Source organism: Diabrotica virgifera, chromosome 3, assembly GCF_917563875.1.
Source record: "Diabrotica virgifera virgifera chromosome 3, PGI_DIABVI_V3a".
NCBI classification, from domain to species: Eukaryota; Metazoa; Arthropoda; class Insecta; order Coleoptera; family Chrysomelidae; genus Diabrotica; species Diabrotica virgifera.
Window position 1 is genome coordinate 167,839,192 of NC_065445.1, and position 13,695 is coordinate 167,852,886.

A 13,695-nucleotide genomic window follows, 5' to 3' on the forward strand; every position below is an offset into this window, starting at 1 on the left:
AATGTTGCAAGCGAAGCTTCAGTATTTAGAAATGATACTAATTTAGGGGAATTGCCTTCACTGTGAAACAAATAAATAAGAAAATGTAATATTTGTGAGTTTTAGATCTTCCTCTGATCTGAACCTTTTTTATCCAAAATGTTAATTAGTACTGCATAATTTATTCCTGTAATATAAAAAGGGTGAACAGGAGATATACGAGAGGAAGGGAGAAGCGCAATGATAGTGGCTGCTGCTATCGGCTTGGAACGATAGCACTTAATGCATGTGTGCTAGAATTTTTTAACTAAATTTCTTGCATTTATAGGCTAATACTTTTCCCTAATTAATGATAATAAGAGTTGTGGACCACCTTGCAGTAATGCTACATGCTCATGCCTAAAAAATATTTTGGAAAATATATGTGAGCTGGACAAAAGTATTGTGTGCTTTTTTGAATACGTTAAGCTTGAATTTTGTAATCTTCGTCCTGTTCTTAAAGTATCTTTAGTATCTAGAAAAGTATTCAAATTAAGGATTTTCAAAGTTTTATCTAAAAAGACTTGTTTGTTTTGTGAAAGGCTTCAAAAAAAGATTTTTGTTGTGATTGTTTAAGTAAAAGTTGGGGTACAGATAGGACCATAATTTGAAAATATTTTTAAATATACAGGGCCGCCCGTATTGACAGGGTGACACAAACTTATGTTTTTTTAATGGAACACCCTGTATATTTTTAAATTTTTGGATACTCGTCGATGCCTTATTTCATAAAATATAGGGTTTTGTACCATTATACGAAGTAGTTGTTTAAACTACTACTTTCTTTTGTATCTCTTACGACAAACGAGTAATTGGAATTTGTCACACTAATGCCCCACCCTGTATGTTTAATTCCGATTACATGAATTTTGTTAAATATATGATTATTTTTAGTAAGAAAACTACAGTCTTCTACAAAAAAAACTTTATTGGTACAATATTCGTTTTAAATGTATCACATAGGTACTGTAATACTTAGAGTATTATCCATAATATCAAAAAAATAGAAATTAATACTCTAATTGCAAAACAATTTTACAATATAAAATAACTATACAATTTTACAACATACAATAAAGATAGATAAAATATACATTTTTTTAGAGTCCACATGTAAAATTAGGTAAGCATTTTAATTATAAGTTAGCGGCCACCGCCACCTCCACCGCCACAGCCTCCGCCGCCACCGCCACCACCACTGCCACCGCCGCCGCCACCGCCACAGCCTCCGCCACCGCCACCCCCAGGAATTGGCGCAGGTACCGCGGATATAGTTTGAATTATCAAAAGGACGACGTATAGGAATGCCTAGAACAAAAGTAAATGTTTAACTCCCACTTTATGGAGTAACTTCACAACCTATATTGTATTATTCTATATAGGCCTGGATCCCGCGTACCAAAATAAAGTTGATTAATAGCAAGTTGAAAATTTGTTAATAGCTTAACGGTGTCTAGTCGGACAAACTTTGCTGTATGGGAACACTGGAACAGGGGAAGTTTTAATTGTGGAACAGGTTACATGTTTGCCCGACAAATATGTTGGGCATATTAATAAGTCCGACACGTAGAACATGTCAAATGACAGGAATTATATTGGTGGTAAATAGCAGACTGATTTTCGCTTGAGAGTTTAATGAAAGGGTAACGAATCAAATGGAAGTTCTGTCCGACAAAATACATGGGACGTTTTCGTAGTCTGACGTTCTTCGAAACCTGTAACCTGTTCCAGAATTAAAACTTCTCCTGTTTCAGTGTTCCCGTACATCAAAGTTTGTCTACTAGATTAAGCTACTTACAAATTTTCAGCTTGCTATTAATCAACTTTTTTTGGCAAGGGGGATCCAGGCCTAATACGTATTTAGTCTATTATGTACTCTGAGTCTGCAGTCTAGATTCTTGCTAGACAGGCTTCTCTAAATCCATGCTTGCTTGGTACTACAATAGTTTTGTTATTTAATTGCAACTGAACGAGCTAGTAAAAGTACTGGCTTAGCCTAGTAAGGATTTGGCCTCTGTTTTTAAACTGGAACATCTGGGAAACGTCAATAGAAAATGAGTACCGTACCGTGGATTTCAAAAATTTTACTGTGTCATGGATTTTATTAACATTTTAGCAAAAAAGAGCGACAGATTTGTTTTTATTATGTAATATAAGTGTTTGTTTTATGATATTTATTGTTTTTATTATTTACTTTAAAGTAATGTCATTACTACTCAATTCTTGTTTTCTATTTCTAATGCTTTTATTTACCTACATTGAATGTTAATTTATTTTTTGTATAATCCACTTCTGCAATGTGATCTATTTGGTTAAAATAAATTCCGGATTTTTTTTTTGTAATTTTGCACCAATGTCAACTTATATCTCTGACGCAGATAATGAGGTGCAACAGTATACAGGGTGAGGCAAATAAAAGTCCTATTAGAAATATCTCGAGAACTAAAGGCAACAGGATTATGAAAATCGGAATAAAGAGGTTTTGAAGAGTGATAGATTTAATGAAAATATTTTCATCTATTTGCTACTTCCGGTTATACCGGAAGTTGCTTATAACTTCGTTTTTTAAATGGGACACCCTGTATATTTTTACATTTTTGGATTCACCACGATGTCTTCTGTCTTAAAATATGAGGTTTTGTAATATTATACAGGGTAGTTTAAAAGATAGTTACGTTTTTTTCTAAATTTCGTAGCAACATTCACACCCTGTAGAATTGTAGCAGTTTGACAACAAAAACTCTGTTTATGTTTAAATGGTTTTTAATATAGTCTACTATTGTCAAGAATTGTTAGTAAGTATAGCTAATTTTTTAATCTTAGTATACAGGGTTGGTCGAAACTCGGAATGAGTTTTCTCTGAGTTTTCTTAAATGGAACACCCTGTATTTTAGTATTTTAAGTAAATTATATTTTATGGTGCTTTTTTATTTCTTAAGCATTCCCTATACCTAACTGCTTTAAATTGTGAGTTATGGGTGATTCAAGCCAAATATTAATTGTAACAAAAAATACGTGAAATTTTATTAGATTGGCCGTGACAATATTCAATCACAAATCATTTTTCGGAAATGATTACAAATTAATCTAGACTGATCCTTACAATTAGTAATAATGGTTGAGCTATCAAGATAACTGCGTAATTAAGATTGTTGATTCAATTAACAATTAAGCACAAATAAAAGAAGTTAGGTATGGGGAATGCTTAAGAAATAAAAAAGTATCATAAAATATCATTTCATTACAATACTAAAATATAGGGTGTTCCATTTAAGAAAACTCAGAGAATACTCTTTCCGAGTTTCGACCAACCCTGTATACTAAAATTAAAAAATTAGCTATACTAACAATTCTTGACAATAGTAGACTATATTAAAAACCATTTAAACATAAACAGAGTTTTTTTTGTCACACTGCTACAGTTTTACAGGGTGTGAATATTGCTACCAAATTTAGAAAAAAACGTAACTATTTTTTAAACTACCCTGTATAATATTACAAAACCTCATATTTTAAGAAATAAGACATCGAGGAGAATCCAAAAATGTCAAAATATACAGGGTGTCCTATTTAAGAAAACAAAGTTATAAGCAATTTCCGGTATGACCGGAAGTAGCAAATAGGTGAAAATATTTTCATTAAATAGATCAATCTTCAAAACCCCTTCACTCCAATTTTCATAATTCTGTTGCCTTTAGTTCTCGATATATTTCTAATAGGCCAGTTATCTGCCTCACCCTATATATACTCTACCAACCATAATAATATGGAGGAAGAACTAGAAGCACATAAATTTGGAAATTGAAAAAAAAATTGAAGAACGAAAAGAATAAAGATATAATACAGAGCGATTGATGACTGAGAAGAGTATTTTAAAGAACTTTTAGTATAGAATCATGTAGAATTTCAAGAACATAAACACCAAAATTAAGATAGAATATTGTAATAGTAGCATATACTTATAATGAAAAATACAAATGGGAAACTAGTGTTGAATACTAACGAAAAACAAAAGAGACGGAGATAAACACAAAATATCAATGAATTTTCAGAGAGGATAGATAAGAAGGATAAGAGGATAGATAAGAACACAACAGATGAAAGTAGAAGTAGAAGACGGTGCGATTTTACAAATATTAAAAGAGAATATTAAAATCGTATTATAAAAACAGCAAAACAGCATATAGTAATTTTGCAATATATTGGTTTTTGTTTTTTTACTTCACTTTTTTTTAACTTGTTTATATATTTTTTTTATTGACGATTTATCTAATTTTATAAAATTGTATTTGTTATTGTTATTGTTATGTATATCTTTTTCGTGAATCTATGTTAAGCTTTGTCCATAAAATTGTATAATTTTCAGTGACAATAAAGCATATTAAAAAAAAAAAAAAAAAAAAAAAAATGGCAAAGCAGTAGGTCCAGACCAAATCCCAGTAAGAAAACTCAAAATTTATACATGATAAAACCTTAGTAGACTTGTATATCACAACATACAAAACAAAACATATACCAAAAGAATAATTGTTACTATTCACTTTTTGTGCTGTCCCTAAAATACAGACGCTAAAGACTGTAGTAAATACAGAACAATAATATAATTTATAAATAATGTTCTTAAATTACTTTTCAAAACAATACATACATAAATAAGAAACTAAAAGAAGGAATAGATGACAGTCGGTTTGGGTTCAGAAAGAAAAAATGAAAAGATATGAACAGTTAATCCAAATTCTAAAGACAAAAACATAGAAAAAGGGATTTAAGAATAATAAAACTTTACTGCCACAGATCGCAGTTCAAAAATTGAAATCGGGACATATATTAGGCAGGGATATATTCAATGTGAATCCATATAAGTAAATATATCCAATATAGCGAATCAATTTTTAAAGAAACATTACTATGTGAAGGTGAAGGAATCCCGAAAGAACTGATTTTTTCCTAAAAATTGCACAATTTTATGAACAAATCTTACAAACAGCCAAAATCAACAATAACAATTACAATAAACGATTACAATTAACAGTATTCATAAAGACCTTAGATACAACTAAGAGTAAGAGCTAAGATTACAACTGAGAGTAAGAGCTCTATAATATTAAGTATTTCTGATACTACAATATGGACTTAAATGCTGAACACTATATACATAATATGCAGCAAAAACACATAAATAAGCTACATTCGTTTGAACTGTAGTGTTACAGAAGGATGCTTATAATAGCATGAACACCGAAGAAATCCTAGAAAAGTATTGCCAGTAATGGGCAAAGAATGCGAAATAGTAGATGGGTGATTCGCCAAAATAGACGGCAATTTCGAGGTAGAGAAATTTAATTTATAACATGGTTTAGAATTAGTCCATTTTTAAATATTTTTTATAAAATGAGCTATTCAACTTACCCATGATACCAGCAGAGATCATTTTTAAATATTTTCCGAGAAACGGAAATGTTGTGACTTCGGAGTTGACAAGTGTCCACGGTGTTGACGTAATTCTCTGTTTAGAGGAAACAGTAGCGATCAAAAGGTAGCGAAAACGCCTTCCAAGATTGCGGCTGTAATTTTGTATATTTTTTCGAGATATTTGGCACACGTATTCGTAATATAATAAAGACTGGCGGTACAGAGCCCAATTTGAAAAATATATTAATATGTGGAAATTACTCTGTAATTAAATACAATATTAAAAAAACGAGCCTGTTACCGCCATTAAGAAGAACAAAAACATAAACTTTCTTCAAATAAACTTTTTTATCCGATGCCTAAATTTTGTGTCATTTTGGAACTACTAATGAAATAAAAAATTTTAGTAGTTCCAAAATGACACAAAATCTAGGCATCGGATAAAAAAGTTTATTTGAAGAAAGTGTATTATTTTGTTCTTCTTAATGGCGGTACAGGCTCGTTTTTTTTAATATTGTATTTAATTACAGAGTAATTTCCACATATTAACATATTTTTCAAATTGGGCTCTGTACCGCCATTCTTTATTATATTACGAATACGTGTGCCAAATATCTCAAAAAAATATTCAAAATTACAGCCGCAATCTTGGAACGCGTTTTTGCTACCTTTTGATCGCTACTATTTCCTCTTAATTGAAATTTATGATCGTAATAATTAAATAAAAACTGGTATGTAATAAAACTATACAAAACACTTCCATTTTGATATAAAGTACTACAGAAAAACATGAAAAATAGGTAAAATGTCAATTGCGTCGGAGTTGATTTAGACCGGCCTTCGTGTTGACAAAACTTTCCAATATGTAGCCGTGTCTTTTCCGTTAAGCTTCAAAAATCTAATCTGCTTTTGAACACAATCTTGGCATTTCCTTTCTACACATTCTTCTGTCTTTTCTTCATTTTCTCCATGTCAACATAATTATTTGTTATCCGCTGCCACACATGAGCTCCATGTTTTCACATAGTGTGCCTACATAGACAGCAGATGTCTCTTTAATTAACATTAGAGAAGACTACCCAAAATGGTATATTCTTACAGAAATAAGCATAGCTGCATAAAAAATTTCTTTGTTTCATAAAATCTTTATTTAACGATTTTGGTGGCTTTCACCTTCATTTTTCCGTCGTACTCCAGTGTATACGAGCCATTTTCTATAAAAAGAAGATAATTACCAAACTGACCGAAACATCCTGACAGCTTACCCAGTAACCCTTTTTCTGTATCAGACTAAATTTAAATTGTACTTTTTAAGTTTAAAAATGACCATTCACACACTTTAAAAAACTCCGAGGCACGTTCGTCAACTCCGAGGCACGACTGGGCTTCGGAGTTGATTGCTTCGGTGTTGATGATTTCATACATTTTTAATTTTACTTTCTACAAAATATTAAAAATATTTCTGCTTCATTCATCGTGTGTCAAAAAAACTTTATAGCGCATACTTAGAAGAAAAACATATTAAAAAATTAGCAAAATTAAGCTTTTACGAAGGCTTCGGTTTTGACTGTATAAAAACATACGCTTAGCTTAAGACACCTTGAAAAATTTTCTATCGCTTAACGATATTATGTTCGTCCACTTTCTTCCACAATTTGGGTTAGACTGAAGCATTTCTCTCTTGTCAAGCTGCCTGCCATGCAGTATAGTGCAGTTTGACCTAAATTTTCATATATTTTCATGAGGCCTCGGTGTTGATTCACAAAGTTGGTTACAGTTTTTAGTAGTAGATTTTTATGGTTTAATTTTAAAAATGAAAATTATTAATTTGACAGTTTTAAATTACATTGGGTTTTTAATTAATTATTGATAAAATAATCTGCACTTTTGTAACTTTTCAGTGTGTAATACTATAAAACAGATCAAAAACCAAGGTGGGTTACAGCCTCGGAGTTGATATTTTGACATTAAAATTGTATAGAATGGTTGTAAAAATACTTTTTTTTTTAATTAATGTTAAGTGGCGTACATTCATCTATTGTATAACTTAACTTTGGCAACACAATTTGAAACACAGTATGTAAAGGACTTAAGAAAAAAGCGAGTTACACAATATGCCGCTTATTTTGGCGAACCACTGCATTCATTTGAATCGTGGTGTTACCGAAGGATGCTTAGAATGGGATGGACACAAAAGAAAACGAAGACGGAAGTATTGAGAGAAATAATGAACACAATAATAATAAGAAACGTACATTATCTGGAACACATAATGAGGGGAGAGCAATATGATGAGAAGGAGTATGAAAAGCAGTGCTGGATTAACCATTAGGCAAAGTAGGCAGTTGCCTAGGGGCCTCTGCCCCAAAGGGGGCCTCGCAGGACTCAAAATGAAAAAATTCAAATATCGCGCAATACCATAAAAGTGATGGTATTGCATTTATATAAAATGCACCGATAACAGTGGATTTACGAAAAATTAACATTCCATTAGACCAGTGATTCCCAAAGTGGTCCAGGTGAACCCCCAGGGGTCCACGAGGGGTTCAACGGGGGTTTACGTTGGCGTGAAATAAAAATGGGGGTTAACAAGTTGCAAGTGGGGGTCCACGAAAATTTTATAGCGATTTGGTATTTATTTAAACAAATTTGCATTTTTTTATTGTAAAATATCAATGCAAAAAATAATACATATTTTAATAGTAGTGACTCAAAAATGTTATTATAATGCATCATAACAAGATATTTTGATTAAAAACAAGTTTTTGATCACATTTTAGTGAAGAAAACGTTAAAATACCGTTTTTTACATTTTCCCTCATTTCCAAAACACATGTCTTTCGATTTTACTGAAAATTTGCCCACAGATAGCCAAAACACAGGACTTTAAGTGGTTAAAAGAATTTGTATCGTTTTACAATACAAAAATACAAAAAAAATACGTGGAATAATATCAGAGTCAAAAATATAGGCGTCTACTGTAAGTACAATTAATTCGGAAAATATCTACCATACGAAAAATAAATGGTTAAGAAAATTATAATAATTATTGTAAACACAATTTATTTGGATCAATTTCAGTTCCTACCATTTTTGTCGAAAAGTTGAGAATTGCGGAGATATTGAACAAAAACCACTGCTATCAAATCAATCAGAGCTTATGCTCGCGCCTTTACCGCAAAAACATGAAAGAGATCAAAATTGTATAAAATTTAATTCTCTCCATTTTTGTATAGGTACATTTTTGTTATAAAACTAATAATAAACGAGATAATTCAATAATTATGCTGTAACTGTCATTCTTTCCCCCATAACTCGGAAAATATCGACGGCACAAAAAAATTTATAATCGATTAAATTATACAAAATCATATTTTCCACAACTTCAGTCCTTACACTTGTTGTCGAAAAGTTAAATATGGCGGAGATATTGAGCAAAAACTGTTCTCCTTTATTCGCGATTTTAAATTTACACTACTATTGACCCCCTAAAGATTAGAAAAATAGAATCTTGCTTGGGTAGTTCGACATGCAAGATCAAATGCTAACCCGACTGTACTATAAAATTTTGACTCTTTATTGTATATAACTTTTCTTGTGTTTTAAAACTATAGAAATTTTTTTAACCATTAAAGTCCTGTGTTTTGGCTATCACTGGACAAATTTTTAGCCAAATAGAAGAACATGTATTTTGGGAATGGAGGAAAATGGAAAAAACAGTATTTTATCGTTTTCTACTAAAGTTTGATCAACAACTTGTTTTAAAACAAAAAACTTGTTATAATGCCTAATAATCACATTTTGGATAATTCTTCTATTAAAACACAATTTTTTCAATTGATAATTTACGATAAAAAATGCAAATTTGTTTAAAAATAGATTCCAAATCAATGTAAAATCGCTTAAAATGATATTTTGAGAAAAGAAAAGAAGACGAAAAAGACCTTCAATGTCTTATTTTTACCCCCCCCCCCCCCCATGCTTTTCATTGGAAGTATGGTAAAAATGTAGCAGCAGGGGGTCCCCCGAAATCAGTATATTTTTTAAAGTGGTCTACGAGAAAAAATAATTTGGGAACCTCTGCATTAGACCCTAGCTTGATGGAAGACCGAACAAATTGGAAGAAAGTTGTACAGTCAGCCAGGACCCACCCAGAGTTGTAGCGCTACGTAATGATGATTATGATACCCATAAGTAGCCATACTGGAGAAAATATTTCTTCTGCTGTTTTAACCTATTTAAACGACTGTGGCATTGATGTAAACGACATGCGGGGATAATCATACGACAATTCACTATACATGTCAGACAAATACAAGGGTCTCCAGACTCATTTATTTAAGATATACAACCTTTCAATCTACATTCCTTGTGCCGGACACTCGCTTAATTTAGTTGAAGTAAGTACTGCTGAAAGTTGCGTTGAAGCAATGTTGTATTTTGGGATTGTTCCGTCCGTGTACAACTCTTTTTCAGCCTCTACCTACCGTTGGAAAGTTATAATAAAATGCTTAAGTTAAACTCCAATAAGCAATCCCCTTTACCACGATATAATCCTTAAAAGCACCACTAGATGGAGTGAAAGAACTGATGTAACAAGAGCTTTGTCTAAAGGTTACAACCCCTTTAAATCTGCTCTTCATACTTTTGCTGAAGACCTCAATCAGAAAGCTGAAACAGTTCATAAGGCTAAGTGTTGAAAGAAATGTCAAAAAAAATAAATATTCATAATGAATGAGTTTTGAGCAACAACTTTAGAATGCATCAACGCTGTAAGTAAATCATTACAGAGAGAAGTCTGAAGTTCAGCTTCTAAACTCATTTTTGGAGTTCTTAAAATCACAAAGATAGAGGTAATTTTGCTTACTACAAACAGAAGGCCTGCGATCTACATCATCTAAAATACTCTGAACACTCCGACGAGAGTAAACGAATGCGAACAAGAAAACTACATTTGGATTGTACTAATTCCAATGAAGTTTTTCTACAGGATGGAGAAAAGTTAAGGATTGAAACGTATCCACCAGTTTTGGATCAGATAATTACTGAACTGACTCGTCCGTTGACAGCGTACGAGTCAATGAACTCAGTATTTTATTTTTTTTTGTGTTTTTCCAAGGTTTTGGAGGGAGAAGGCGGAGGCCTTCATCAATCAGGGGCCTCATAGCTTGGGCTGCCTAGGGGCCTCAAGATTCTTAATCCGGGACTGATGAAAAGGGAGGCTGCCATGGTTAAAAATTTTAAAGGATTGGTTTAAAGGCAGTTCAATATTCAGAGCATTGATATACAGAGTGAAGATATTGGTAATGATATCCCACCTCCGATGGGGAGATGGCACTTAAAGAAGAAGAGTAAATTGATAAATTAATTAAAAAAAGAATATGGCATGTAATAAATGTTATTATTTTTATGTTAATAGAAAATTAAACGAACAAACTCACCACAATTGCAGAAACAACCCTCATCTTGAAATAGTCTTCAAAATAAACAAAATATATACACTGATGAGGCAAATAGACAAATTATTCTTTTTATATACCATTAATATTATCTACATGAGATTTTTATGACGAATATGTTGACATCTTTTTAGTAAAGCCGGGATTTTACGCCCCGAAATGATGAAATGATGATTTTTTGTGCTGTAAATATATTTTTCGTATTTAGACTGATATGATTGTTTCACATATTTTATTTGGGAAATAACCCACAATTTAAGTTTGAAATATTTTTAGTTTGACATTTTGACTTCCTCTTCGGAAAACGTTATCAAAAACAAAACATAAAAAACAAATTTTGTTTTTTTTTGCCTGATGAAAAAAATTTTTCTAATAATTTAATTATTTTTTTTCTGACCCATTCGTATTGAAAATTGAGACATATATTATACATTTCGAAATACCATATCGAGGATAAATAATTGATATGGTGTTAATTATGAGAGTAAACTGAATGTAAGACCATATACTTACCATGTCGGGATAGTATCATGGTCTTTTTCCTGATTTTTTCCTCGTGATTTACTATGGAATCACTAACACGAGAATTTTATTGTCATTATTTCATGTCGTTTTAAAGACAAATCACAGGCTATGATTTTTCTGACGGATATTCTTCAGTTAAAATATTTCATGTTATCGAATGAATTATCTCCCAATAAGTTGTCCCAGGAACGCAGCTCATAAATATTGGCAATATCGTTTTAATCGTCTACTTTAAAATGTATATGTGTGAATTGTCAATATGAATAGGTCAGATAATAGTTATTAAGGTACCAAGGGCATGATCAGGATAATAAAGTTTGAGGTCAATGGTGTATATACCGAGGGCCTTTGGCCCGAGGGATATACGTTGACCGAAAGCGTTAAGCATGGTGCCTTAAACATTTAACGTCCGACTAAATTATTCTTTATATGCAAAAAATTTGAATGAATTTTGAATTAATTAATTTTCAAATAAATACATTTACCAGCAATAGTCGTAACGTAATTGTGGTAACCATAGTTTTACTTGTTTATATAGGTTGTTATTTATCAACTTGACAGTATTTAACTAGTTATTTAAATTTAATGCCCTAGGGCGTTATTTTTCAAAATAACGCCCTAGGGTATTATATCATACTTAACTGACTTCGAGTCCGACTGGTATATTATTTGACAAGTAATGACATGATTTCGAAATCAGTTAAGTATGATATGATACCCTAGGGCGTTATTTTAAAAAATAACGCCATAGGGCATTAAATTTAAATAATTAGTTAAATACTGTCAAGTTGACAAATAACAACGTAAGTAAAATTATGGTTACCACAATTACGTTACGACTATTGCTGGTAAATGTTCTTATTTCAAAATTAATTAATTCAAAATTCATTCAAATTTTTTGCATATAAAGAATAATTTCGTCGGACATTAAACGTTGAAGGCACCACGGGTATTATAGATAATAACGCTTTCGGTCAACGTATATTTTTCGGGCCAAAGGCCCTCGGTATATACACCATAGACCACAAGCGTTATTATCCTTATAATGCCCTTGGTATCTTAATAACTATTATTTATCTATCAACGGGCAAAGCCCAGTTACAATATAATATATTAAACTTTTAAATTATCTAATAATATGGTTACCCACAATCAAATTTAAAAAACAACGTTCAAAGAATATGGGCAATAATTAATAATAAGTCTTACTTAATGTTTACTAAAACTGACTCAGGAATTTGCTATAACATTGAAAAAGATCAATGTTGGGGTGTTGGTTTTCTAGTCTGGTAGTTCTAGTGGGAAGTTATTAAGACCATAGTTAGTACCGTGGATTGGGTAATGGAAACTAACTGTAGCTCTAGTTGTTCTTAATGGGACATGAATATTAATTGTTTGAAGAAGATCTCTATTTCCAGGTTTTCCATGTAGGATGTTGTAGAACGTGATGACACCTCTTCTCTTACGACGGACAGTGATTGGTGCCATATTTAGGATATTAAGTTTCTATGCAATTTGTTTTAAAAATTTATGTTTAACTAACTCAAGAGCATTAATATGTACTCCATAGAAAGGAGACCGTACAGAGGATGGATGACACAGTAGATGGTTTTTAAAGATGTAATATTTGTGAATTCCTAAGTACATCTTCTAATAAAATCAAGCATGTAAAAAGCCTTATTAACAACATTATCCAGATGATGAGAAAGCTGTAAGTTTTTATCAAGGGTGACCCCAAGTCTTTAAAAAGGGAAATCCTTTCAAGAGTATAGTGACCAATATTAGAGTCAAAATCAATAGCATTTCTGGAACGAGAAAAAGTCACATTTAGAAGGATTAAGTTTCTTGCCATTTTTTTCTTTTACACCACTAGCAAGTTATTTAAATCAGATTCAAATCAGCAAAGAGCAAAAATAAGCTGATCGTGAAGCATTTATTTATGTCGCTTATAAAAATATTAAACAAAAGTGGTCCAAGGTGAGAGCCTTGAGGCACTCCTAATGAAACTTGGATAATTTTAGAAAGAAAAGTGCCAACTTTAACAATAAGTCTACGATTACATAAGTAGCTTTGAAACCATGACAATAAAGGCTAATCAATCCCAATGAGTTTTAACTTCTGCAATAAAATATTGCGTGGTCTCTGTCAAACGCCTTGGAGAAGTCAGTGTATATTGTATTCACTTGATACCCCTTATCCAAGGTATACAGCAAGAAGTCTACTTGACTAAGAAGATTTAATTCTGTAAATTTTCATGGTCTAAACCCAAAATTTTGTTAGA

The 13,695-nt window shown here is 31.7% G+C and overlaps 1 protein-coding gene across 2 annotated transcripts in view; it reads right to left on the reverse strand.

Annotated features, from left to right (window-relative positions):
* Positions 1-11,104, reverse strand: part of LOC126881383 (short stature homeobox protein 2-like) — a 29,325-nt gene extending 18,221 nt beyond the window's left edge. Inside the window, exons 1-2 of one of the 2 annotated variants that reach the window (XM_050645626.1) lie at positions 10,872-11,091; positions 929-1,326 (exon numbers count right to left, since the gene is read on the reverse strand). In XM_050645626.1, the coding sequence (XP_050501583.1) occupies positions 1,162-1,326; positions 10,872-10,895 (189 nt within the window). In that variant the 5' untranslated portion in view covers positions 10,896-11,091 and the 3' untranslated portion in view covers positions 929-1,161. Of the gene's footprint in view, positions 1-928; positions 1,327-10,871 lie in introns of those variants that run through there. The other variant, XM_050645627.1, reaches the window with a different exon arrangement.
* Positions 11,105-13,695: the final 2,591 nt, after the last annotated feature.